Genomic DNA, 26,237 nt, shown 5'->3' on the forward strand with positions numbered 1-26,237 from the left:
AGTTAGGAAGTTGGAACGTGAAAGACAAACAGTTGAAGGCCAGTATTCAGAGGTATGGTTTGAGGAGGTATACCTAAATGAGTATGAATTTTAGGATTACAAAGAAAGTGAGGGATTTTGCACCCGTGTTTCTCTATTCCTGCCAACACCCACTTTCCTCACACTCATTTCTGCAGCTGGTCTAGACACGCAAAGCTGCCTTGGAACAATCACCGCTGTGATACAAGAAGGGTGCTAGTAATGCTAAGAATGGAAAAAGGTTCTTGAAGTGCTCTTTCTCCTCATTTACAGCAGTACAGATCCTCCTCAGCTTACAATGGGGTTACATCCCAATAAACCCATCGTAAGTTAAAACATCTTAAGTCAAAAATGCATTCGCACCTAACCTACCAAACATAATAGCTTAGCCTAGCCTGCCTTAAACATGTTCAGAACACTTACATTAGCCTACAGTTGGACAAAATAATCTAACACAAAGCCTATTTTATAATAAAGTGTTGAATATCTCGTGTACTCTATTGAATACTATACTATACTGAAAGTGGAATACAGAATGCTTGTATGGGCACAGAATGGTTGTAAGTGTATCGGTTGTTTACCCTTGTGATGGCATGGCTGACTGGGAGCTGCAACTCACTGCCACTGCCCAGCATCACAACAGAACATCATACCAAATAGCCTGGGAAAAGATCAAAATTCAAAATTAATTTACAGTTTCTACTCGAGGCATATCACTTTTGCACCATCATAAAGTAAAAAAATCGTAAGTCAAACCATTGTAAGTTGGGACCATCTGTACAAGGGAACATATGGCTCCTCCCTAAAGCTTGAGCCAAAATTCTTGCTTTTTAAATTTTTTTTTGTTTTTACCTTGTTTCTTGTCTCCTTCCAAGAAGAACTAGACTGGTGGATAGCTGCACTCTGTCTACCCCTTATCCCCAGCAATCCCTGGTGTATGAATTCACCAGTCCCTTCCTCTTATTCCAGTTTGGGGTTTTTTTGTTTTAAAGTCTTTATTGACTTTGTTACAATATTGCTTTATTGACTTTGTTACAATATTGTCTTGTATTGACTCTGTTACAATATTGCTTTGTTACAACATTGTTTTATGTTTTGGTTTTTTGGCCGGAGGCATGTGGGATTTTAACTCCCCAACCAGGGATGGAACCCACAGCCCCTGCATTGGAAGACAAAGTCTTAACCACTGGACCACCAGGGAAGTCCCCCCAGTTTGTTTTCTCTCTTATTTTATCCGGAAGAATAACACAACCCTAGAATGTGAAGTCAAGAGGCCCTTAATTTAAGATGGTGAAGGATGAGTGATAACCTACATGAGAAAAGAATCCAAAAAAGAATGCCTATATGTATATCTATAACTGAATCACTTTGCTGAACATCTGAAACTAATAGAAATTGTGAATCAACTATACTCCAATAAAATTAAGATATTATTTAAAAACAGAAAAAGGATGGTGAAGGATGATTGAAAACAAACTTGTGGTTACCAAAGGGGAAATGTCTGGGGCAGGGTGGGGGGGAGGTGGAAGGAGGTATAAATCAGGAGCTTGGGATTAACATACAGACACTACTATATATTTTTTAAAATAAATTTATTTATTTTTGGCTGCGTTGGGTCTTCGTTGCTGCAAGTGGGCTGTCTCTAGTTGTGGCAAGCAGGGGCTACTCTTCGTTGCGGTGCGTGCGCTTCTCATTGTGATGGCTTGTCTTGTTGCAGAGCACAAGCTCTAGGCACGCGGGCTTCAGTAGTTGTGGCACACGGGCTCTGTAGTTGTGGCTCGCAGGCTCTAGAGCACAGGCTCAGTAGTTGCGGTGCACGGGCTTAGCTGCTGCGCGGCATGTGGGATCTTCCTGGACCAGGGATCGAACCTGTGTCCCCTGCCTTGGCAGGCGGATTCTTAACAACTGCACCACCAGGGAAGTCCCCACACTACTGTATGTAAGATAGGTAACCAACAAGAACCTAATGTATAGCACAGGGAACTCTACTCAATATTCTGTGATAACATATATGAGAAAAGAATCTGAAAAAGAATGAATATATGTATACATATAACTGAATCACTTTGCTGTACACTTGAAACTAACACAACTGTGTAAATCAACTATACTCCAATAAAAGAAAAGAAAAGATGGTGAAGGGTGAGGTGGATGAAAAGTATCATGTTTATGACAAAGAGAGTTGTATCCATCCTGGGCTATTGCCATTAAGGGCCTTTGCCCTCCTAAGCTCTCTGTTTTAAATGGCAGAAGACTCCTCCAGTGTCATTACAGACTCCTAGAGTGAGCCCTGTCATACCTCCACATGATTACTCTTTTCATTTCTTTTCCTAGAATTTTCTAGGCACACCCCACCAGGTTATGCCCACACACTGATCACCAAAATTATGCTTTGCAACTGCCCTTGCTAGTGCCTCAACCATACCAACATGGCTTGTGGGACTCTGACAGGAGGTGACACCTGTCAATGTTCCTGCTGAAGTCTTCAGATCCTCTCAAGGTTGGGTCCAGGTGTGACAGAAGGATGGAAATGGTGACAGTCTAGTATGGTTAGCAGCAAGTACCATGATATTTGAGTCAGAACTGTTGAATGGAACTGGAGAATCTCCCAGCCCTTCTATCCTTCACCATCTGGAGTCTGGAGAGGAAAGTGTCTATTGCAGCATTACTGGGCACTTCCCATGGAGCAAAGAGGAGCACAGACAGGAGGGGTGCTGCTCAGCTGGCAATAAGCCAGTAAGTGCCACTCCCCAGCTCCCCAGCCACTTGAAAAGCTAAGGGAAGAAGAGCTCTGTCCAGAGCTGAAGGAGGCCGAGAGGCCTGACTTACAGTTCATCAGTCTTTCTCCCTCCCTCTGGCTGCCATTGACGCTAACTAAAGCTGAAATTTTAGCCACCCGCTCTGTGGGTTGCACACTCCCACTCCCGTCACTGACCCCAGGCCTGGGCCTGAGCCCAGAGCGTGTGCCGGGAGCAGGGGTGGAGAGGGGGGTGTTGGCCTTGCTGACAAAATCCATTTGGAATTTCTCAAGGTTGTGGTTTGGGGCTTAAGTTTGCCACAGAGTGTGTCTGACGAAAGAAGAGAGAACACTAGAAAGAGAAAGGGAGCCAAAGAGAGCACAGAGGAAGGAAATAGGGGAAAAACGGAAAGATTCCTGCTGTGATTTCATTGGACATTCCCCTCCCTCTTCCTGAGTGTGAGAAATTCCCATTCTGGATATTCCTTATCATTATTCTCTCTCATATCCTGTGTGTATTCTAGCTGCATCCCTCTCTCCCCAACTATACCATATATATGTTAGGCTCAGTCAGTGCCTAAAGCCTACCTCCATCAAATTTCCAAATCAAGAATTCTCAGTGCACAAGCAGAAATTCAGGACATAAAGTTTTGCCATAAACTACTGCCCTAAACCAACACCCCTTGCGGTTCTTGCTACCCTGATGCTACCGTCATTTCACCTGATTTTTAGGGTAATTTGGGTAGCAGATATAGCTATTGCCTAGAGGAGTGAAAAGGACTATTTCTACATCCCCTAGCCAAGGAGATAACCTGATAGAGTCAGCAACTTGCAACTCCATAAATATTCAGTTATTTGTAAAGTTCTAAATTTGTGATGCAGATTCCTTTTCTGAATTGAAAGATAATTGTTTATTTTCTTTTCTATTTTTAAATAAATTTATTTATTGTATTTATTTATTTTTTAAATTTTTGGCTGCGTTGAGTCTTCGTTGCTGCGCATGCGCTTTCTCTAGTTGCAGCGAGCGGGGGTTACTCTTCGTTGTGGTGTGCGGGCTTCTCACTGTGGTGGCTTCTCTTGTTGCGGAGCGGAGGACAGGCTCCAGGCGTGCAGGCTTCAGTAGTTGTGGCACACAGGCTCAGTAGTTGTGGCTCGCGGGCTCTATAGCGCAGGCTCAGTAGCTGTGGCGCATGGGCTTAGTTGCTCCCCGGCACGTGGGATCTTCCCGGACCAGGGATCGAACCCCTGTCACCTGAATTGGCAGGCGGATTCTCGACCACTGCACCACCAGGGAAGCCCTAATTGTTTATTTTCAATGATACTGGGCTAGGAATAGAAAGAGATCAGAATTGAAATAAAAGAAATTCTGGGGGCTTCCCTGGTGGCGCAGTGATTAAGAATCTGCCTGCCAATGCAGGGGACACGGGTTCGAGTCCTGGTCCGGGAAGGTCCCACATGCCACGGAGCAGCTAGGCCCGTGCGCCACAACTACTGAAGCCTGTGCTCTAGAGCCTGTACCCTGCAACAAGAGAAGCCACCGCAATGATAAGCTCCCGCTTGCCGCAACTAGAAAGCCCACGCACGGCAACGAAAGACCTAACGCAGCCAAAAAATAAATAAAATCTGTTTTTAAAAAATATAAAAGAACCAAGTATTTTTAAAAAAAGAAATTCTGTTTTCTCTAGTTATGGTTATCTCCTAAAAGATAAAGGCATTGTTTTATTGAGATTAAATGCAGAAGAGCTCTGAATAAGGAAAGACAAACTATGCAGGCAAATAATTCAGTGGGAGAGCATGCTGGTTTTTCTGGTTTCCAAAGTAAAAAACTCCAATTTTGAGTGTAGGAATCCCTTATATATGTTTCCCATTAGTCTTGCATCTATCTCCAAGTTCTCTGATTTGGAGCCAGAGAGAAAAGAACCTGCCCTTTTGGGTCCAGGTTCAATGTTGGGACATCTTCAGGACTTGAAAACCCCAGAAAGGAGGTGACCTCATGGTGTGTAGGGTAGGGGTCAAAATAAACCACAGCCAGAGGACCAAATCTGGTCCTGCAGTCCATTTCTGTGAATTTTTATTGGACATAGCCATGCCCATTTGTATATGTGTGGTCTATGGCTGCTTTTGAGTAATTATGGCAGAGTTGAGTAGTTTCGACAAAGTCCGAAAGCTTAATGTATCTACCATCAAGCCCTTTACAGGGGGGGAAAAAAAAAGCCAACCTCTGTTTTAGGGAAGTGACCAAGGCAAATTTTGGAGTTGAGGCACAGAGAACGTAAATAGGGCCTATGTTTACATCTCTAGTCCCTCACACCTAGAAGTCCCTCCGCCCCGCCCAGGTTTTTCCACACTAAAAGTCGCCAGGTCACCTGAAGACCATCTGAAATCCTTTGTGGAACCAGGCATGATATACAAAAAGTCACTGAGTGTGGGAGGGTAGGAAAACTCACCCGGCAAAGAATCCAGGACTGGGATCCCAAGTGTGGGTAGAAATATCACCATCTGTATTCACTGGTCCAGTAACTTAATTTATTTTTGTTACAAACAAGAACCAAGAACAAGTCTCGGTACAATAAATTATCCATTCCCACCCCCCCTGCTGAAGAAAGAAAAAGAGGCTCAGAGAATCTTAGGTAAAATTCTTCCTTTGGAGGGTTCCCTTTAACATCTGAATTGGGGGGACAGCTTCCCTAAGGGCCAAAACAGACAACTTTCAGGGTTTCTGAGTGCCCTGTGCTCTGTCCCTTCCCTAAGAAAAACCTCTCTACAACCATCTCCCATTACTCGCTAAGAGGGGGCCCAGGCTGCAGTAAAGGAGTTTGGGAACAGCAAATAGGAGTGAGTGGTCTCCTTCTGGATACAGGTCTTATGGCTCCCCACAATGCCTGGGGCTATCCCTGAAAAGAAAAGAGTGGTCCAGCTATAGGGACTCCTCAGCGAAAAGGAGTGTGAATGAGAGTTAAAGGGACCCCAGGTTGGGTAGAGGGGGGCAATACAGTTCATTTCATTTTAGTCCATTTGATGTTCAAGGAGCAGAAGAGGGTGACAGCTCCCCCTCATGGCCCTCCTACTGTGGGGGAGAAGGCCACATATCACAGACTCCACCTGACCCCTACCACCCCCAAAGCTGTTGCCAGGTAGATACTTTGAGCTTCCAGGGGCCAAGATTGACCCTGGACAGAAATCAGAGCAAAAGGCTGCAAAGGTGCCCCTCCCCTTCCCCAGCCCCTCTGTGAGGCTGACCCTCACTTACACACGTTGACCCACTCTGTGACCTTGCACTCATCACATAGCACGTAGCAGCACCAGTGGAAGCGGCAATGACAGCGCTCAACTCGTGTCTGCCGGAGCACGTTGTGGCCGCGGCCGCAGCACAGGCTGCCACAGCCATCCAGCAGGCGGCTGGTCTTGTTGCAGGCCCGGCCCCGCGTGCCTGGGGAGCCCATGGTGGGGTCTCGCTCACAGAAGTCAGGAGACTTCTCAAAGTAGACCAGTTCTCCTGAGAGGCGACGGGGACGAAGGCGGGGCTGGAAGGCTCCAGAGTTGCGGTTGTGAGTATCAATGAAGATGGCCCGGCCCAGCCGCTCCCTCAAGGCCGCCCCTACCACCCGGAACTCTGGGGCTGACTTCCAGCACGTCTTGAACTGGCAGCTGCCTGACGTGCCGTGGCACTTGCATTTCCGCTTCAGGTTTTCAGTTACCACCTAGAGCATCAGCAGGGAAGAGGTGAAAGGGGAGGGCAGCAAATGGACAGAGCACAGAGGGACAGGAGAGGGGAGGGCACAGAGGGCACAGAGGGACAAATCGAGGCAAGAATGACAAGGAAATATCAGAAGAGAAAGGGCACTTCGAGGCTGGCTAATAGCCCAACTCCTTCATTTTATGGTTGCAGAGCTGAAGCCGGAGCAGAGTGTAATTTGCCCATCTTCAATAACTAGCTGGCAACAGGACTCAGCTCCAGTTGTCCTGACTCCCAGTCCAGCGCTCTTTCCAGAGTGAGCACTGCTAAACCAGGGAGTCTAGCACCCCTAAATTCTGTAGGGAAGACAGCTATAATAATAGCTACCATGTAATGAGCACCTGCCAAGGACTAGGCACGATTCTGGGTGCTCTATTTGCTAGCTCACTTTTAAAGACACTGTAAGGTAGGTATCATTAGCCTCTTTTTACAAATGCAAAGCTGAGGTTAAGTGACCTGCTCTGCTCCAGGCCGCCCAGCTGGTGAGTGACAATGATCCACCACATCCTCTTACTATGCTGTGCCTCCCAAGATCTAGCCAGGCCTCGGAAGCTAGGGAGACGGAGGGCAAATTGCACACACATACCTGACGCCCCACCCTGTTGTTGTGGATTCGCATTCGTGCCTGGATGTCCCGGGGAGCTTCCCTGGAATCCAAGAAATCCCGAGAGAACTTCTCTCCAAAGTCCATGTCATGGTTACAGCCCCCCCATTCCCATGTGTCCTGGGGGCCAGGGCTGGGGCCTGAGCCAGGGCCCGGGCTGGGCAGGGAGTGGGGAAAACCCTTGCCCCGGGACAGTGCCTGCAGCTGCAGCAGTTTGGCCCTCAGCCGATCCTGCTCGCCACTGCCCTTCCAGCCGCAGCTGCAGCTCACCAGCTTGCCCAGGCTGCAGGCCGTGGCTACCGCATGCATGACCCCAGCAGCCAGCATGGAGAAGGAAAAAGCGCTCTCTCGGAAACCTGGGGATGAAAAGGTTATGACGGTAGGGGTAAGTCTGACAGGCAGCTGAGAGTAAGGAGGCCAAAGGAAATAAGCAGCCACACTCCAATTCCAGAAACTCCTGACTCCTGATCCTGCCATTTACCAGCTGAGTAATTTGGGAGCAAGTCACACGGGAAGTAAGGGAACCCAAAGCACAGAGCCTCAGTTTCCTCATCTTTAAAGGGAGAGGATGGTTTGAGATCATCCCTGAGGCCCATTCTTGCTCTGTAAGTCTGGGATTTTCAGGTATGGATGAAAGAGCTAGCCTAAAGGGAAAGACCCCTGGGGTTGAGAGATGACTAAGAGAGAGTCCCTGAGGTCTTTGAAGATGTGTTCACTTAGTTCTACATCTGAAAGCCTTAGAAATTCCCCAGCCCTGCAGGTAGGGTGGAAGCAGAGTCCTTTGGTTTTGTGTGTGTGTGTGTGTGTGTGTGTGTGTGTGTGTGTGTGTGTGTGTAATTCAAGGTTATTTTAATCAGTCTTTTAACCAACCTACCCTCCACCACTCCAACATCCCCCAAAGTATGGGAGCTATGGAGCTGTCCTTCCTCTTTCCAGCTTCTAGTTTTATATTTGCCCATTAAGGCTAGCCTTTATGTTTATGCTAACCTGCTATTACTCTATAAAACACTGGGAGAGGGAGAGAGGTGTGGGTGATTCTCCCTAAGGCCCTCTTACAATGTTGGCTTCTTTGTTATGTTTTGGGGGTCACAGAGGCTCAGGATGACAAGCCTTTCCCAGGCTTGGATAGACATACTTCTCATTTAGGCATCAAAGCCTTCGCCTACACCAGGCCCTGCGGAAATGGAGGGGGTCCCTCACTTCCTTCTAGGCAGGGGCTCTCTGGAACCCTGAGTGGATGAGAGACAGCACCTCTGTAGGGGCCAGGCCTCTCCCACCCCAGGACGCAGGGCTCCTGGCCCAGCCTCCTGATCCTCCAACCCCAACCCTCCAGGGGGAAAGCTGTTTGCACAAGTCTTGGGAATTCCCCTGAAGATGGCAGCTGCCTATTAACCCTGTGGTCCCCAAAGTATGGCCCCCACCCTTGGGCTGAGCCTGAGATGGATGTTTACTCCTCTAGGGAGTAAACTCGGGCATGGCCTGGCAAGAGACAGGGCTGCCTCTCAGACCAGGGCCCCCAGACCAGGCACCGCGGTGACCTGTTCTCCGCCCCTCCAGCCGCTCCTCACCTGCTCAGGTGAGAGCCACCTGGGGCCCTCACAGCACAGAGGAGGGGGATGCTCCCCGGCTTCAAAGCCATCAGAGTCTTTGTTCCCACCTTCTGCTCCTGGGAACCCCAGTAATTAGGGAAGTAGGTTTAACCCTTAAACGGTTGGGGGCGTCACCCCACCCCCGCTGAGGCTCTGGGGACATCAGCCTGGGCTTGTCCCATGGAGAGGGAGGGACAGAAAACTGAGGGAGGGGAAGAAGGGGGGCATTTGAAGTTTCCAGGGCCGGGGGCATCTCTTGCTCACAGGTGCAGCCCAGATCAGCTGGGCGGAGGCAGGAAAGGGGGGGCCCTAGGGTAGGGGAGCAGAGCCCCAGCTGCCTTGCCGGCAGTGCGCAGGTGGAAGTCAGAAGCACGGGGCCCCAGACGGGTGGCCAGAGCCTACTCCGCGCGCGGCTCCGGGGGGAATTCCCGGAGAGGCCCCTCCCGGAGTCGTGAACTCGTCCCTTCCCGCCTCGGCCTGCCCCCCCCGCCCCCCAGCCCCGGCGGCGGCGCAGACCCGCCCCGTCAGGCTCACCGCGCTTGAGGATGGCGCTGTGGTGCGGCAGGCGGCCGCCGCCCTCGAGCGCCGAGCAGTTCCAGCGCTGGTCACGCAGCTGGTGCTGACACTCGTGGACCGCGATGTGCAGGCCCTGAAGCGCGGACGCCGTCACGTCGGGGCTGCGCAGGCACAGGCCTAACTGCCGCTTGCTCAGGCCCGACAGCGTCAAGCATACGGTGTTGGCGGTCAGCGGCGGCTCGCCGGGCAGCTTCAGACCCAGAATCTCATTGCTTAGGGCCCTGGGAACCGAGAAGGCATTTGAGGGTCTGTGGTCCAGGCCTCGCGCCCCCTCTGGCTCCTCCCGCCCCGCCTCTAGCCCAGGGCTTTCTCTCGTGGGCTGGGTGACGGGGGAACTGCTCACCGACTGCACAAAGCCAGGAACAGGAGACCCGCGAGGCCCGAGGGCGGAGGCCCCGGCCGCGGCTCCTCCCGCATGTCGAATCCCGGGCCCCGAAGGCCCCGGTGGGCAGATCGATCAGGGCCTGCGGGACAGGGAGATTTAAGGATGGCTTCGGAATAGGGTGGCTCGCCTAGGCAACCAAAGAATGCCCAACTTCGGGCTCCTAACTCACCAGTGCCACCCCACCGACCGTTCTCACCCCCCTCAAACAAAACAATAAAGATCACGCCTTGATTCCCAGAGTACCTGGGCCCTGGAGGAAGAGTCCCCGCCTAGAAGCTGGGATAGTGCTCTGGAGTCGATCTAGCCAGACACAATGCCTGGCACACAGACGCAGTCACGTGCAAACAGATGTACAGACTCTCAAACAACTCTCCACTACCTTGCCCGTGCACCGCTCCCTTTTCACGGGCCCCAAGACTGGCTTCCCCTGCCCAACACAGCTTCGCCCTCTCACTGGGCTGCTGGGCAGGATTGGGAGGGGGTTCCCCACCACCCCCAGCTGGCAGGGCGGGGTTGGGGGAGTGTCGCCTCCAGGTGCCGTCTAAGGCCAGCAGCTTCTCTGAAAACGGTGGAGAAATGGGCTCCCCATCCCACTCTGCCCCTTCAGCCCCAGTAGGGAGCGAGGGGAGGCTCCAGGTGCGGCAAAGTCAGGGAGGGGACCTTGGTTCCCTCCTGAGAGGGACCGTGGCGCAAGCTGAGACCTCTTCCTCATCTGCCACCTTTCCTAACTACAGGTTCCCCTCCTCCTAGCATGGCCCCTCTGGTCCCCACCAGGTCCCCAGTCTCAGTCCCCATCCCTTTGCTCTCGTTCATTGCCCTCCAAATTTGGGGCCACTCCTTTATTTGCTGTGTCTTTAAGCGATATCCCTGGCTCTCTCCGCATCTCTGTGCCCCCGTGGGCGGATGCGTGTCTGTCTGTCTTTCTGACTGCCACTGTGCCCGTCTCGTCCCCGTGTGCGAGTCCCTGCCCTCCCTGCTCTCCCGGTCCCGATTACCTCCAGCTGCTCTGGTGCGGAGTCCGCCACGGGCGCGGTTGGGTAGCCTGGGCTCGGGCTGTTCAAACCGTGGGGAGACTGCGTCGGGTTCTGCCCCCTCGGCAGAGCCGCATTCTTCCAGGGCAGGGCCACTCCTCTTCGCCGCTTCCCCAGCGCCGCCGCGGCCGCCGGGAGGAAGGGAGGGAGGAAGGGAGGGAGTGATCGAGAAAGCTAGCAGGCGGGCGAGCAAAGAACTGGGGGCTCTGGCTCTACTCGCGTCGAGCTCACCGGCGGCTCTGCCGCGGCTGACAGAGCTGCGGCCCCTCCCCGAGCCCGGGGCATCCCCACCCCAGCCCTCGCACCCCCCGCCAGGACCCGGGGAGCCCAGCCGCTCCCCCTCGTCCCAGCGCGCACACACACCCTCTCCCCCGACGCCTGGGTTCAGGCTTGGCCCCGCTGAAGGGGGAGGTGGCCAGAGTTCCGCTCACCTGCTCTGGGACCGCCCAGGCTGCAAGGAGGGTGCAGCGAACCAGTCTAGGGAGCCAGGACCCTGGTCCCAAGTAGTCATTTCTCTTTGCCTCAGTTTCCCCACTGATAGCTGGATGGCCGCAAGGTGCCCTTGAGAAGATGAAGATGGAGCTGAGAGCGAACTTTTGTCGCTGGACAGTCTTGGGTAGAGCCCTCAGAGAGAGCACACTGCAGGACAATCGGAGCCGGCAGGAGCAGCTCCCTTCTGGGTGGCTTGGCTTCCGCCCACCTCCGAGCCCTATGCCTGCCCCTTGGGAGGGGTCAGCTCTGGCCTCAGAGTTTGGCTTTAGCAGCGGCTTGGGTAGCTCCAGAGATCTTCAGCCTGCCCCGGGGCTTCCCTTGGCTTACAGGCAACCTTGCCAGCAGAGGTCTCCTGCCCTTCCTAGGATCCCGGGTCTGCACTCCGCGTGGCCCATATTCCTGCTCCAGACTCTCAGACTTGCTTCACGTGGAATGAGGAGGGCCTCGGGATCCCAAGCTGAGCCCAGCGCAAGGGCAGCCAGGGAAAGGGCCTGATCCTGGGTTGCACATACGGAGGCAAACCACCTTTGGGAGCTCCAGTGGCAGCGAAGGGGTTAGGCGCCACTGCGCTCCTGCCTGACTCACCCTCCCAGCTCTAACCACTGTGGGCTATTTTTGCCAGAGAGGGGCCCCAGGCTTCCCAGCCACCCCCCGCCCCTGCCAGACCGCAGCCCAAGGCACCGCTGGCCCCGCGCGCCCAAGGCTGGCACGTTGACTCAGAGACAGGCCCCCCGGGGAAGCAGAGCCACGGTGCTGAAACCCACAGCCCCAGTCATGGCTTCCTTGGTAGTGGCCATGCAGCTCTGCTGGGCAGCCAGCCCCCAATCTGTGTGGCTGCAGGTCCTGCCCCGTGCTGCAGGGGGCATTGCTGTCTAGGGGGCGAAGCTGTCTGAGGGAGATTAATGACTTTCATCTGTTGGGATATGTATTAATCACCTTTAGTGCCAGACCTCAAGCAGGCTAGGGAGGTGAAAGCGCCATGGTCCCGACACTGGACAGCTGGGACCACAGAGGGTTGCTTGCTTTTCTCTGCTTTCCTACCTCTGGGGGAGAGGGGAGTATAGGAGAAGGAGCCCTAGAGCTCTTGCCCCTCCTTCCTGTTTAGGGGCCAAGAACCAAACCGTGTGTGGATTTTGAGGCCACCAGAATCTGCACCGTCTCAATAGCTTTTGTCCTTACACCTGGATTCAGTGATCCTCACCAGTGTCCTTGTCCTTCTCCCTGGATGTCAGCCTGGACGTTTACCTAGGTCCCTGGAGGCGGGGGACGAGGTTTCCTATGCCCCTCTTCTCCCACGGGGGGACCTCTTGGACACTCGCATTTCTCCATGTGTCTCCGGGTCTCCCTCAGGTTTCAGGCTGTTCCTTCTTATTCTACCCTTGTTGGTCTGCAGTATAGCCAGGTGCCAAGGAAGGGCCAGGGTCAGAACTACTGCCACAGATTCCAACCTCTTAGTGACCCCAGGGCTCCCCGAGCTGGCCTATCCCAAGTCCAAGGACCCATACTCCTGTTTCCTCTCCCTGCAGAAGCCCAGCTCTGGGACATGAGGCCACAGGCAGGCAGACTGGGTGGCCTGAGCTGGCCCCCAGTGCCCTTGGCCCGACCGGCTGGCCTGAGCACTGACCCGCAGGCGGCTGGAGGGTGGTGTGGCAGGCGGGGCCTGGAGAGGGCTGCGGGTACACACCCATTGCCTAATACCCCAAGCACGCGGCCAGCTCCAGGAAAGGAGAGGGGCGGGAACCAGAGAGACCTTGACAAGGGTTGGGGCCCTGACAGCAGGGGGAAAGTGAGGGACTGTCATTGCTTCAGGGAGGGAAATAGGAGCAAATAAGCCGGTTCCCAGTTCCCCTCAATGGGAAGGGTAGGGGGCTGCCTTCCCATCAAGGGGATGGACGCACAGAGAGCAATCTGAGAAGAACACTGGGGCCCTATAGGGCGGGGGTCAAAGAAAAGAGAGGTTGGGGGATCGAGCAACTGAGGCGTCGGCTAAAGCTGAGTACAGTCTCAAAAGCCTCCTCCTCTTCCTCCCCCTCCTCCCCCCACCCCGTGTTTGCCTTGGCCCAGGGTCCCGGGTGACTCATCTATTGCAGAGCCGCTGATAGGGGCGGCCAGGCCCGGGGAACCCAAATTATAGGCCCTGGAGGGATGGATGCGCCCGCGGCGGCGGTGAGCTCAGCTGCGCTGCCCACCCTCCGCCTCTCACGCCTTCTGCTGCAGCACCGTAGGCCACCACCCGGAGGCACCAGAGGTTCCGCAGCCCGACTACGCTGGACTCTCGAGAAACCCCCCCACGCTGAGCAGTTGGCCCCAACATGTCTGTGAGATTACCCTCGACAGAACTTTGTCCCCTTCTCTACCAGAGACTGATGCCTTCCCAGCCCAAGGAGATAGTGCCACCTGCTGGTGCTTCAAAGGAAGGTAGGTTCCTCTGCCCATAACTCTCAGCCCTGGTCCCCTGCTTCCTCCCCAGACCCCATGTAGGTAAAGCCTCTCTTCCCTCTGACATATCTCTCTCATTTCTATTTCAAGGGGGGCGGTGGCTTGCTACTAATTTTCTACTTTAAGCCTCTGAAGTTATCCGTGGTCAAAAGTGATACAAAGAAAAATAAAGCAGGGTAAAGGAGACGATAGGTAGTGGAATTACATTTTATACAGGGGGAGGAAAAGGGCAGGAACAAATTCATGGAGATAGTTGAGGAAGGGCATTCCAGAAGACAGAAAAGCAGGTGCAAAGATCTTGGGACAGACACTTACTTGGTACGTTCAAGGAATTAGCAAGGAGGCCGGTGTGGCTGGAGGGAGGAACCCACAGGGGAGAGTGGTAGGCAATGAAGTTAGAGGACAAGGAAGGAGCAGGGTCAGATTATATAGGGCCTTGTAGGCAAAATAAAGATTTTGCCTTTTCCTTTGAGTGAGATAGGGAATCACTGGAAAATTCTGAGCAGAGAATGAAACAATCTTCCTTTGTTTTAGAAAGAATGGCTCTGGCTGATGTGTGGAAAATAGTCTATGGGGCCCAAGGACTGGGGCAGGGAGAGCTGTTAGGAGGCTATTGCAATAGTACAGGAGAGAGATATGATGGTGGCTCTGACTAGTGTTGTAGAAGTGGAATGGTAAGAATGGATCAGATTCTGTATATATTTTGAAGACAGAAGGGCAGGACTTTTTTCTTTTCTTTTTTTACTGATTTGACACAGATTATAAGAAAACAGATGAGTCAAGGATGGCTCTAAGATTCTTGTCCTGAGCAACTGAAAGGATGGAGTTGCCATTTACCGGCATGGAGATGACTGAAAAAAGAGCAGGTGCAAGGGAAGAAATGGAGTTCAGTTAGGGACATTGTACATTTTGAGGTTTTTATTCAAGTATTAGATATGCAAGTCCAGAGTTCAGGGCCAGAGATAAAAGTAGGGAGCATGAGACTGGATAGTTCACCAAAGGAGTGAGTGTAGCCTGAGAAGGAGCTCCAGATTGAACTGGGGTGCAGTCCAATGAGTTATGTAGAAATTGGGTACAAAGGTGGAACCAGATAAAGAGACTGAGAAGGTGAGCAGCCAGGGAGGTAGGAACAGTGTTCCAGAAATCAAGAGAGAATGTTTCAAGGAGGAAGTGTTCAACTTTGTCTGCTATTCCTAAAAAGTTTGTTAGGATGAGAACTGAGATTTGACTGTAGAGCAAAATGGAGGTCATGGATGATTTTGATAAGGAAATGTAGTGCGTTAGAAGGTGTGATTAGGGTGGTGGAAAGAGAATAAAGAAAAGAGACCAGCACTGGTGATTAAAGCAATGCTTTTGAGTTCTGCAGTAAAAGACAGCATAGAAATGGGGCAACCTTGGGTGGTAATGTGAAGTCAAACAAAGTTTGGGGGCTTTTTAGATGGGAGACATTACAGCATATTTGTATGCTGATGGGTGTGATCCAGTAGAGAGGTAAATTGATGATGCAGGAAAGAAGGAGAGGACAATTGATAGAGCAGATGATTTGATCTAAATAGAAATTTGGGTCAGGTCATACAGAGTATGACCAGACCTAGAGCCCTCCCACTCTTCCCCACTATTCCTGGTGGGTGGAATGCTGGAACAAAAGGATACTGAATCCTTCTTTTCTCTCTTCTCACCTCTGCTTGTCACCAGTGGCCACAGACAGGACTGCCCTGTCTTCGAGCCCAGCTCCCTCCTCCATGGGGTTTTATCAACCCACCAAGCCAAAAGATGGGACCCAGGCCCCAGTGGGAAGAAACTCCTAAGGGACAAAGGACAAGCTGCCCATGGTACACTGTCTATTTACTCGAGCCATCTATGCTGGGTGGCCTCTGCAGAGGCCACTGGCTTTTAGACCTGTGGAAGATGCTGGGCCAGTACACCTTGTCCCTCAGGGTGAAATCCTTGGAGGGGCCAAGCATGCTGGACTGGGCAAAGGGCCTGGAAAATACATTCCCCTCAAAAATAACCTCCATCAGGCTTCATCTGTGTTAATATGCATCTCTTTTAAAATGCAAGTGCCCCAGGAAGATTAATTAAACTTATCAGGCATTTATTTCTTAGAGTGATTTCCCTGCATTGGAGGGGAGGCCTGATCATTTCTGGGACTTGGAACCCTTCAGGATCAGTCCTGGGTACATTGCTCAGTCAAAAAGCATCCTAGGGCTTCCCTGGTGGCGCAGTGGTTGAGAGTCAGCCTGCCGATGCAGGGGACGCGGCTTCGTGCCCGGGTCCGGGAAGATCCCACATGCCTCGGAGCGGAGCGCCTGGGCCCGTGAGCCATGGCCGCTGAGCCTGCGCGTCCGGAGCCTGTGCTCCGCAACGGGAGAGGCCACAACAGGGAGAGGCCCACGTACCGCGCACACACACACACACACACACACACACACACACACACACACACACACAAACAAAAGCATCCTAAAGGCAGAGGAGATGAAAAAGAGAGGATCAAAAAGGGAGGCAATCAACTCGGTGCTTTGTGACCACCTAGAGGGGTGGGATAGGGAGGATGGGAGAGAGATGCAAGAGGGAGGAGATATGGGGATATAGGTATATGTATAGCTGATTCACTTTGTTATAAAGCAGAAACTAACACAACACTGTAAAGCAATTATACTCCAATAAAGATGTTTAAAAAAAAAAAGGGAGGCAGGGGACTCCCTGGTGGTCCAGTGGTTAAGACTCCACGCCCCGGGTTTGATCCCTAGTCAGGGAACTAGATCCCGCATGCCACAAGTAAGACCTGGTGCAGCCAAACAAATAAATAATTTTTTTTAAAAAAAGGAGAGGCAGGAAGATCCTAAAGACCGTTTTTCTTTATCTGCCAATTTCGGGAAGAGCTCCCAGCCTGCTATTGCTGCACAGTCACAAGCAGCCAGTAAGGTGGAAAGAGCATGGGCTTTGAGTCAAAACAGTCTGGGTTTTAACCTGGCTCTACCGCTTATTCCCTCGTTAGCTGTGTGGCCCTTGGATAACTGCCCAATGTAGTTTTTCCTCTGTAAAATGGAGAGAGAGGAGAGATGTAAAGGAGGAGATCCTCCGTGTTGCAGGGGCCCTCTGTGTGTGGTGGTGGGGCATGATAACCAGGCTGGCAGTGCCCCCTATGCCCCATATAGGGAACAGCTGCCACTCCTTCGATAGGAGGCAGAGGTGGCCTTGAGGCTGAGATGGAGTCCTAGGAGGACGGACTCCCCCGACAGGTGCTCTAGGTATCCTGGCATGGTGAGAGTGAAGAGAGCCAGAGTTTTGGGGGAGAAGACAGAAACCCGGCAGAAAATTTCAGAAAGAAGCAGAAACTTGGAGACACAAGTTCCGTCTTCTGGGTTCAGTTTAGCCAGCAGCCCTTCTCTTCGCAGCCCCTCCATGTACACCCCTGACATCTGCTCCACTGCCCTTCCTTTCTGAGCCTAGTCCCCAGAGACGCTGCCACCCCAGGCCTCATCCATCTTGATACCACCTTGGTTACAGGCTGAGTCGCCCCTCCCCCAGTGACATGCACAGGCTGACACACGCCACAGGGTGACACACTATAGGATGACACAAGGTACACCGGGTGAGAGTGACACACCTATGCATATTTAATCTCCCACTCATCCGCCCACCTCCGCACACAGTTCCAGACACTCTCTGTTCCTCCGCCAACCTTCTGGGTCTCTCCTGACGTAGCTGCCACATCCTTCCAGACACCTAGGAGATGATGCACTGCCCCAGGTGGTGACAAGACGACTAGATGACCCTTTCTGACCTGAGCTAAGTTCCAAGATTCCTGGGAAAGGCCCCTAACATCCCTCTTCAGAACATGGATTTTCTGTGCACGAGGACACCCGTGAGTGTGCGCTCTCAGAACACACTCAGCATATTCTCACCCGCAGTCTCATTTGCACTGTCCCACTTAGCACGCACACACGCAGCCACTTGTGCAGTCCTTCCAGCCCACCCCACAAGCACAGACTGCCGCTGCCTCAGGCCCCTCTCCATGGTGGGGCTCTGTGTGGTCGGCGCATCCCCCAACACCCCCCCCGGGATTTCCCTGACCACAGCCCCACCCTAGTCTCCCCCTTTTCCTTCCCTGTCCAGCCGTCGGGGGTTCCTGGGAGGGGAGGTGTCTCCCCAGAGTCGCTGACCAGAACCACAGCTTTCCTCCCTCCACTCAGGATGGGGGAGAGAGGAGACGCCGGCGGGGACCGGGGTGGCGTCGAGGGGACAGCCCCACAGCGGGCAGCGAAGCGGCTGAGCTCCCGGCAGTTTGTCCCCGCAGCACACTGGTCGCCGCGCCCCCTGGCGGACGCTGGTCCCCGACGGGCTCCGGACGCGGAGAGGAGTGAGGCGGGCGCGCGTGGGAGGGCGTCCCAAGGGGAGGGGTCGGCGGACAGTGCAGGTCCGGAGGCGGGAGCCACCGGGTAGGGGGCGGGGGTGAGCCCCGACGGCCAGCCCGTCAGCTCTCGGCTCAGACGGGCGGGAGCCACGGCCCCGCTCGCTGCCCATTGTCTGCGCCCCTGACCGGTGTGCCCTGGTGCCACACTGCGGCCCGGCGGGGCAGCCTCCTATCGTCACTTCAGCCAGCGCTGCAACTATAAGAGGCGGTGCCGCCCGCCGTGGCTGCCTCAGCCCACCAGCTGGGACCGCGAGCCATGCAGCCCGTCGCCCGCCCCCGGGGCTGTTAGAGCCAGACTGCGGACTCTCGCCACAGCCGCCACCGCCGCGTCCCGTCCCACCGCCGCGGGCAGCAGCCAAAGCCGCCCCAACTGCAGCACAGAGAGGGCAAGGCCGGGCAGGCCATGGGGCACTGGGCGCTGCTGCCTGGCTGGGTTTCCGCTACGCTGTTGCTGGCGCTGGCCGCTCTGCCTGCAGCCCTGGCCGCCAACAGCAGTGGCCGATGGTGGTAAGTGAGCTGGTGCGGGGTCGCCACTTGTCTCGGGGCACAGAGCCAGGGGCCAGCCCCATCCAGCTCCCACGCTCTGGGATCCGTCCGCAGACAGGCTCCCTCCAGCGCTCTGACTTCCCTTTGAGACACCGAGGGGCGCTCTGGGGCGGAGCTGCTCCAGAGGATCCAGCTCTGCTTAAGTGGGGTGAATGGTCCGCCCGGTGGCCCACGATACTCCAGCCAGGGAGCCCACTCCCATCTAGCACCGCCCTTCTTCCAAGAGCCCCAAACCGAGCCTCACGGCGGTAGTCACACCACAGGTTTCCCAGCCTCGGGAGAGAAAGGGCAGGCATGCACTCAGGAAGAAGCCAAGTAGAGGGCGGAACTCCCAAGCATTTCACGCCTTGGGTGGGCATGGATGGCAGGCCAGGGTTTGCTCGCCAGGCTGCCCGGAAGCAGGCTCTGAGAGCCAAGGTGAATATCTAGTCTCCGGTTCTCCGTGCCTCTGCTGTCCAGCTCCGGGCACAGGGCCCCGAGCAGCCCTAAGATCCCTGGGAACACAAAACTCTGGACGCCAAGTCCTTTCAAACTAGTGAGCCCCGGAGCGCGGAACTGTTACCCTGCTATTGACCTCCCGCCGCTCTCGCCAGCAGATAGCTCCAGGAAGAGGACAGGGTGGGCATGACCTTTCTGGTCAAGGTGCAGGTCCCCTTCCAGAGCTTGAGTTCCTATCATGCGTCTCACCAGGGGCATCGTGAACGTAGCCTCCTCCACGAACCTGCTGACCGACTCCAAGAGTCTGCAACTGGTACTCGAACCCAGTCTGCAGCTGCTGAGCCGCAAACAGCGGCGGCTGATCCGCCAGAACCCGGGGATCCTGCACAGTGTGAGCGGGGGGCTGCAGAGCGCTGTGCGAGAGTGCAAGTGGCAGTTCCGGAACCGCCGCTGGAACTGTCCCACAGCTTCGGGGCCCCACCTCTTCGGCAAGATCGTCAACCGAGGTGGGTACCCAGGAAGGTGACGCTTCCTGGACCAGGGGAACGCACGGTCACCCCCAGGGCAGGGGCGGGCAAGTGCAGGGAAGATGTCCGGGGCGCCTGCAGGGTCACGCGATCCACCCGCCAAGAGCTTCACGCCAGCACTAGCTCTGGGCCAGACTCGTTCTACCAGGGGCTTTCAAGCCGTGCACCTCGGGCACGAAGCTAACTTTTCTGACCCACTGCCTCAATGAAAGGGAGTTCCGAGTCGTGGACGCTGGCTGGCCACTGCTGTCCCTCAGCCCCTCTCAAAGCTGGTCTCTGCGGGCGTCTCTTACCTCCAGCCCAGCAAGTCTTGCATCGCTGACGAGGGCCGGGCCGAAAGTTTGGGCTGCGGAGAGGTCTTGACGGTGCAGAATTCTTCCACTCCCCTCTTTCCGGCTTTCCTCTCTGGGGCTGCCCCACTTCCACCGAGAAGCCAGAATGCTCCCTGAGTCTCAGTAACGTGTGATTACAAGCGTGGACGTGGTTGCGTGCCCACGCACTTGCTTTCTCCGTGAGACCAGCTTCCCAAAAGAGCAGGTCGCCGGGCTTTCAGGAATCTAAGGAAGGATTTGGGGCGTGGGACTCAAGGGTCCCAAGCCCTCCACTGAAGGTGCCTGCTGCACCCCCGCCTGCCCCTAGCTGATACCCGCTCCCTTTCCCAACAGGCTGTCGGGAAACAGCATTTATCTTCGCCATCACCTCGGCCGGGGTCACCCATTCGGTGGCGCGCTCCTGCTCGGAGGGCTCCATCGAGTCCTGCACGTGCGACTACCGGCGGCGCGGTCCTGGGGGCCCCGACTGGCACTGGGGGGGCTGCAGCGACAACATCGACTTCGGCCGCCTCTTTGGCCGGGAGTTTGTGGACTCCGGGGAGAAGGGGCGGGACCTGCGCTTCCTCATGAACCTTCACAACAACGAGGCGGGCCGCACGGTGAGCGGGCTTGAGGGTCACCGCACCCGAAACGGAATGGCAGGGTTCTCGGAGTTCCTCGCAGAGGCTAACCTCGAACTTGGGAAGTAACGGTCGGTGATAAGGTCAGGGGTTAGGGTAAGGAGCCAGGCGAGGGCGTCCGGAGGGCGCGGAGACTTGGAAGGAAGCCAGAGGATGAAACAGATAGAGGCTGACAACGGAGAGGTTAGAAGTCATGTAACCCATAGACTGTATTGCCTACAGCCCCTCCACTGTACAGGTTCAAAAATCCAGGTTGAGAGGCAGAGACAGATTCGCCGGGTGGAGCAGAGTTGGGCTTAGTGTCCAAATCTCTGCGGGACATTTCGCGCCTCCCTTCCTCTGTGCGTGGCTAGGCCTGGGCCTTTGCTGAGGTTCCGGCGACGTCCGGGAGGGGGCGGTATCTGGGAAGGTGGCCCTGACTCTGACAGTGCCCTGGAACACCCTTTCTTCTCCGTTTCCCCCAGACCGTGTTCTCCGAGATGCGCCAGGAGTGCAAGTGCCACGGGATGTCCGGCTCGTGCACGGTGCGCACGTGCTGGATGCGGCTGCCCACGCTGCGCGCCGTGGGCGACGTGCTGCGGGACCGCTTCGACGGCGCCTCGCGCGTCCTGTACGGCAATCGCGGCAACAACCGTGCCTCGAGGGCGGAACTGCTGCGCCTCGAGCCCGAGGACCCCGCTCACAAGCCTCCCTCCCCCCACGATCTCGTCTACTTCGAGAAATCGCCCAACTTCTGCACATACAGCGGACGCCTGGGTACAGCGGGCACGGCAGGGCGCGCCTGCAACAGCTCGTCGCCCGCGCTGGATGGCTGCGAGCTGCTCTGCTGTGGCCGGGGCCACCGCACGCGCACGCAGCGCGTCACGGAGCGCTGCAACTGCACCTTCCACTGGTGCTGCCACGTCAGCTGCCGCAACTGCACGCACACTCGCGTACTGCATGAGTGCCTGTGAGGCGCTGCGCGGACTCAGCCCTAGGAGCGTTCTCGTCAAGCCCACCCACAAACAGATTCGCTGGCACCTAAGACCCCGATCCTCGCCCACCCAGCCCCTTCAGCCACACTCCGAGACTCCTACGTATCCGATCATTTCTCCCACCTCCTCCTACCTGGGGACTCCTGAAACCACTTGCCTGGGGCGGCATGAACCCTCTTGCCTTCCTGACTGACCTGCCCCGGACCTACCTCCCTCCATCTCCGCGGGAGACCCCTTGTTGCACTGCCCCCTGCTTGGCCAGGAGGTGAGAGGATTCGTCCCCTCCTCCATCAGGGTCAGCTCCTGACATGTAGCTCTGTCTCCTCCAGCGTGCCAGCAACCTGCCTGCCTCCCTCCCTCTCCCTTATCCTCCGTTTTTTTCCAGGTGCCCACATGCCCTTCCCATTCTCCTGCCGAGGGTGCAGACGCTGAACACACACCTGAGCATCGGGGCCTTTGTCCTCCCCACCTACAGCTGAAGCGGGAGGTTCCAGGGTGAAAGGGCAGCTGTGGTGATGTGGAGCATGAGGTTGGGGGACCCCGCAGAAATATCCCCATTCTTCCAGCCTCTGTCGTGGAGCCATTGAACAGCTGCCAGCCATGCCTCCCTCAGCCACCTCCTACCCCCTTCCTGTCCTGCCTCCTCATCAGTGTGTAAATAATTTGCACTGAAACGTGGATTAAAAGCCACAAGTTTGGTTGTTGTAAATAAAACTATTTATTGTGCTGGGTTCCAGCCTGGTTTGCAGAGACCACCTCCACCCAACCCAATCCTCTCCATTTTTCTCTCCTTTTGCCCTCCAGCCTTTTCTGACCCCTCTTTTCCTCTCCCCAATTTCTCAAAGATGCCTTTGCATACCGGAATCAGTATTTCCTTCCACTGTAGCTATTAGTGGCTCCTCGCCCCCACCCATGTAGTATCTTCCTCTGCAGAATAAAGTATCTATTTTTATCAATGACTTGGTGGCTTTTCCTTGAATCCAGAACACACTATTGCTTACCTCCTTTAAACAAATAGGATACACTGTTGGGGAACGGGTTTCCTGACCCTGGAAGAGGACTCTGAGATTCTGTCCCTTGGATGGCCCTAGTGAGGCCACTGGGGGTCCAGATCTCCAGAAGAACCCGGTCAGGAGTCAAAAGATGCTGCAGGGTCCCTCTTCCTCTTTGAACACCAACTGGTCTGTGATATTAGGCAAGTCCATAACTTCCTCAGTTTCTTCCCTCGCTGAGAGGGGATGAAACAAACAAACTTGGAGCCTGCCTTTCCTATGTAGATGAGCTGTTGTGAAAATCGCTATAACTGAGTGATAGCTATGATGGTGTTCTGAAAAGAAACCAAAGAAGAAAGAGAAACCCCAAACAGAAAGGGTGCTGTGCTCCTGGTGTAGAGCTTTTGGTCCCCAAAGCCTATCTGGGCCAGCTGTGGTCAGAGTGTTGGGCAATGGGGAAGCCACTCCCTTTCCCAAGACAAGGAAACACCATATTAGGATGCCAGCTTCCAAACCTTGGGCTAAGTAGGATCCAGGTAACAGGTGATGGCTCTATTCCCGGACCCAAAAGCTCAGAGATGATGATGGGGGAGAAGAAAGGAGCAGGAGCGTTAGAATTCAAATAGAGGCTAGACTTAAACCAGTGTAACCAAAAGGAAACCCAAGTGTGGTCCATAACCGAACCGTGAAGCTAGCCATTCCCATAAAGAGCCCAAATGAGGATTCTGTTACTAACAACACCAGATTGATACCTCTGTGCGCATTTCACCAGATTGGAGGGGAGTACTAATCCTGCCCACAGCCCGAAACCTACCTCTAACTCTAATCCACTCCCTTTCCCTAGGTCTAGGCCCACCCTTAGGCTTAACCTTACTTCAGACAAACACCAACCGCTTCCTAAGCTCTAATGCCTGTCCCTCATCCTAACACTTCCCCCTAGGGGAGGACCCAAAGAGCAGGGGCGGGGAGCTATGAAGCACCCCACCCCCAAGGGCAACAACTGATCCCAGCCTACTAGAGAATTTCCCCCTCTCCCCAGGACTCTTGCTGTTGTTGCTGCCTCCCACCTCTCCCTGGCTGTGTGAACTCTGACCCCTGTTGGCCTTTGGGATATGTGTGGGGGTAGGGAAGTGGAGCCAGGAGCCGCTCAACCCTGCAATGACATCCCTTTTCCTTTCTCTCCATCCAGCAAGCTAGCATCAGCTCAGCCCTGATGGGCAGTTGAGGGGGAGGAATAGAAATCTTATTGATCCTGGGTAGACGGCACCTGACAGGCCTTGGTTTCCAGTAAAGAACCCCCTGCAAAGAATGTCCAGTCTATAATCCAACGAGTTATTAGATCCCCCAGATCCCAAAGCACGAAGTTAATGGGCTGCCAGAGGCAGGAGGGGGGCTTGGGTCGAAGGGTTCGTGGCTTTACCCAACCACTCTCGCCTAATTTCTAACTCTAAAAACTAGAATCAGTATCTGCTTTCAGGCCTGGAAGCTGGGAGGCTCTGAGCTGAGGTGACACATAGGAGCTGGAAGAAGAGCAAAGGAAAAAGTGAATCCTGTTCTGGTCCTAACTAGACTTTCAAAAATTCCATTCCTTTCTCAGCCTCAGTGGCTTTGTCTATTCAACAGGGATGGTTATTGGTACTTAGTCTTCTTCAGGAAGGTGATAAAGTTCAGATGAGATCATGTACGTGAAACCTCGTGTCATTCGAACACTTGCTGACCCCTCTTCTGTGCCAGGCATATATGCCACATGCTGGAGATACAGTGATATATGAGCCATAGAGCCTGCCTGGAGAAGTTTACAGTCTGGCCAGGGAATCAAACACATCAACAGATGTTGTCACGATAATGGGGGCAGGCAGTGCAGTGAGGGCTCAGTGAAGTGTAAAGCCCTCTGCACATGCATGAGGTTTAAGGACAGACTCCCATACTCGAGTCCTCAGCATGGAGGCCCTTCACTTCCAGGCACTGGGACTTCAAGGGAGGGGGTAGGGAAGTACAGAATGGGGCTGGGCCCTCAAGGGGGCGTGCAATGATAAAAAGGAAAAAAGCAAGCAAAAAGGCTGTAGGATCTGCAAAGCACTACATAGGAGCTAATTATTTATTATGATCAGGTGTGCCATCCTCACACCGGGCAGGTAAATCCTGGGGAGGAAAGCAGCTGTGCCTAGAGAGAGGCCTCACAAAGGTCTTAGGGCCCAGAGCGGGCTCAGGGGTGGGGTCACCATAGGCTAGTGCTATCAGGAATGGGCCTGATGCCCCAGCTAGCCCTACCTACCCAGGCTATCCTCCCACCCACCTCTGAGCTTCCGGTGGATCTGAGACTGGCAGGGACCCCGGACACGGGGTCGTCCTCAGTGAGTGAGGGAGGCACGCGTCCTGAAATATCCTGGGCCGGGGGGAGGGCGGAAAAGCTGAGAGGACTGAGCCTGCACAGTCCCCGGAGGGTCAGCAAGCTGGCACCACACACACCCTGCCACACGCACCCTGGAAAAATCCTGTCAGTGGGGCTGCAAATACCCCAGGGTCTAGCACCCACCCCCCAACCTCAGGCTGGCTCAGTCCTCCTCTCCAGGCCAGAGGGAGAAAAATAACAAAATGAGGAGAAAATAAGCTGTTTGGCTGTGGTGTGAGCAGGAATATCCATGCAGAGCTGCCCACCACTCACCCTTACTCACTCTTTCCACACCCAGCCAGGGCGCCCAGCATGAGACAGACCACCCCCCTGCCCCCTCCCCCGTCTGGGCTAAAAGCAGACGCTGGTGAGCGAGCAGCAGGTTATAAATATGCCCAGGGAACTGCCGCCAACTCGCTCCCTTGTCATCCCCTGGGAGGGTATAGGGTGGGGTAGCTCCTAGGGAGGAGCCAGGGCTGCCCTGCTCCCTGGGGCCCAGGAGGAAGTGGGGCTTCCAAGAGGTTACTGCTTTTTTTTTTTTTTTTTTTTTTGCCCTTTTCAAAGGGAAGGAGCCACTGCCACTTCATTTTTCCTGGACATTTGCTCAGAGGTGGGGTCCCCATCCTCCTTGGGCCATGGCTGGAAGCTCAGAATGAAAGGGCCCAAGTCCATTCACTGTGTGTCACGGTGGAGCCCAGCGCGCCACGGCTCCTCCTCACACCCAACGCCAAAATTCATTCATTCGCTCAACAGATATTAACAGAGCGCCTGCTGAATGCCCTGTGCACAAGCATGTGTGCACATACAAGCATATGCCCGTGTATGTACACGCACACAGCAGCCCCTACTCCCATGCACTCACACCAGCTCCAGCCCCTCCTACAGACTTCTTGGCTTTAACCCGGCAGCCTCATCAGGAAGGGTAAAGCTTCAGCCTCCTGATCCTGTCTCAGAGTAGGTTGGGCAGGGGGAAGGGGGGACATTGAGAAGAGGGCCCCTAAACATTCCTGCTTCTACTACCTCCCTGATAAATGAGAGGCTCATTTCTCTCCTCCCTGTCCAATCATCCTACCAATGTAGGTACCACACAAGGAAGAAAAAGCCACTCTGTAGGATGCTGGGGGGCACCTGCCCAGGCTGCCAGAGCCTCCTGCTTCCCAGCCACTTGCCAGGTAGGTAGCAAGCTGGGCAAGAGGGGGCAGTGCCATCCTGGAAAGCTCCCAGCTCTCCTCCCCCAGAGCCAAACCCCTCCCTTTTCTCTCCTCCCTATTAATCCTCGGAAGTGAAGGGGCCGGCCCTGGCGGACCCTCAGCCCTATTGTGGCCCCTCGCCCTCCTCGGCTGGCGTCTAATTAACTCCTCCTGCCCCCGGTTTTGTGCGCCCCCCTTA

The 26,237-nt window shown here is 54.6% G+C and overlaps 2 protein-coding genes across 5 annotated transcripts; one reads left to right on the plus strand and one right to left on the minus strand.

The window, feature by feature from the left end:
* Positions 1 to 5,997: 5,997 nt before the first annotated feature.
* On the minus strand, positions 5,998 to 21,693 carry WNT10B (Wnt family member 10B). Of its 3 annotated transcripts, none has more exons than XM_067009207.1 (7): positions 21,674 to 21,693; positions 11,108 to 11,237; positions 10,641 to 10,784; positions 9,604 to 9,724; positions 9,219 to 9,481; positions 7,078 to 7,451; positions 5,998 to 6,456 (listed from the first exon to the last, which is right to left on the minus strand). In XM_067009207.1, the coding sequence occupies exons 4-7, from the start codon at positions 9,675 to 9,677 to the stop codon at positions 5,998 to 6,000; spliced, it is 1,170 nt and encodes a 389-aa protein (XP_066865308.1). In that variant the 5' UTR covers positions 9,678 to 9,724; positions 10,641 to 10,784; positions 11,108 to 11,237; positions 21,674 to 21,693. The 3 variants fall into 3 exon arrangements, with proteins under 3 accessions (XP_066865308.1, XP_066865309.1, XP_066865307.1); XM_067009208.1 differs by having other exon boundaries at positions 10,641 to 10,698; positions 21,674 to 21,687; XM_067009206.1 differs by lacking the exon at positions 21,674 to 21,693 and having other exon boundaries at positions 11,108 to 13,206.
* WNT1 (Wnt family member 1) lies at positions 18,225 to 22,422 on the plus strand. 2 transcript variants are annotated; one of them, XR_010835803.1, is made up of 5 exons: positions 18,225 to 18,534; positions 19,264 to 19,517; positions 20,204 to 20,469; positions 20,955 to 21,729; positions 21,850 to 22,368. XR_010835803.1 is itself a non-coding variant. In XM_059080640.2 (4 exons), exons 1-4 carry the CDS (start codon positions 18,431 to 18,433, stop codon positions 21,441 to 21,443), a joined length of 1,113 nt encoding a protein of 370 aa, XP_058936623.1. In that variant the 5' UTR covers positions 18,225 to 18,430; the 3' UTR covers positions 21,444 to 22,422. The 2 variants fall into 2 exon arrangements, 1 of the variants encoding a protein (XP_058936623.1); XM_059080640.2 differs by having other exon boundaries at positions 20,955 to 22,422.
* The last annotated feature ends 3,815 nt before the right edge of the window (positions 22,423 to 26,237 follow it).

Source organism: Kogia breviceps, chromosome 12 (assembly GCF_026419965.1).
Source record: "Kogia breviceps isolate mKogBre1 chromosome 12, mKogBre1 haplotype 1, whole genome shotgun sequence".
NCBI lineage: Eukaryota > Metazoa > Chordata > Mammalia > Artiodactyla > Physeteridae > Kogia > Kogia breviceps.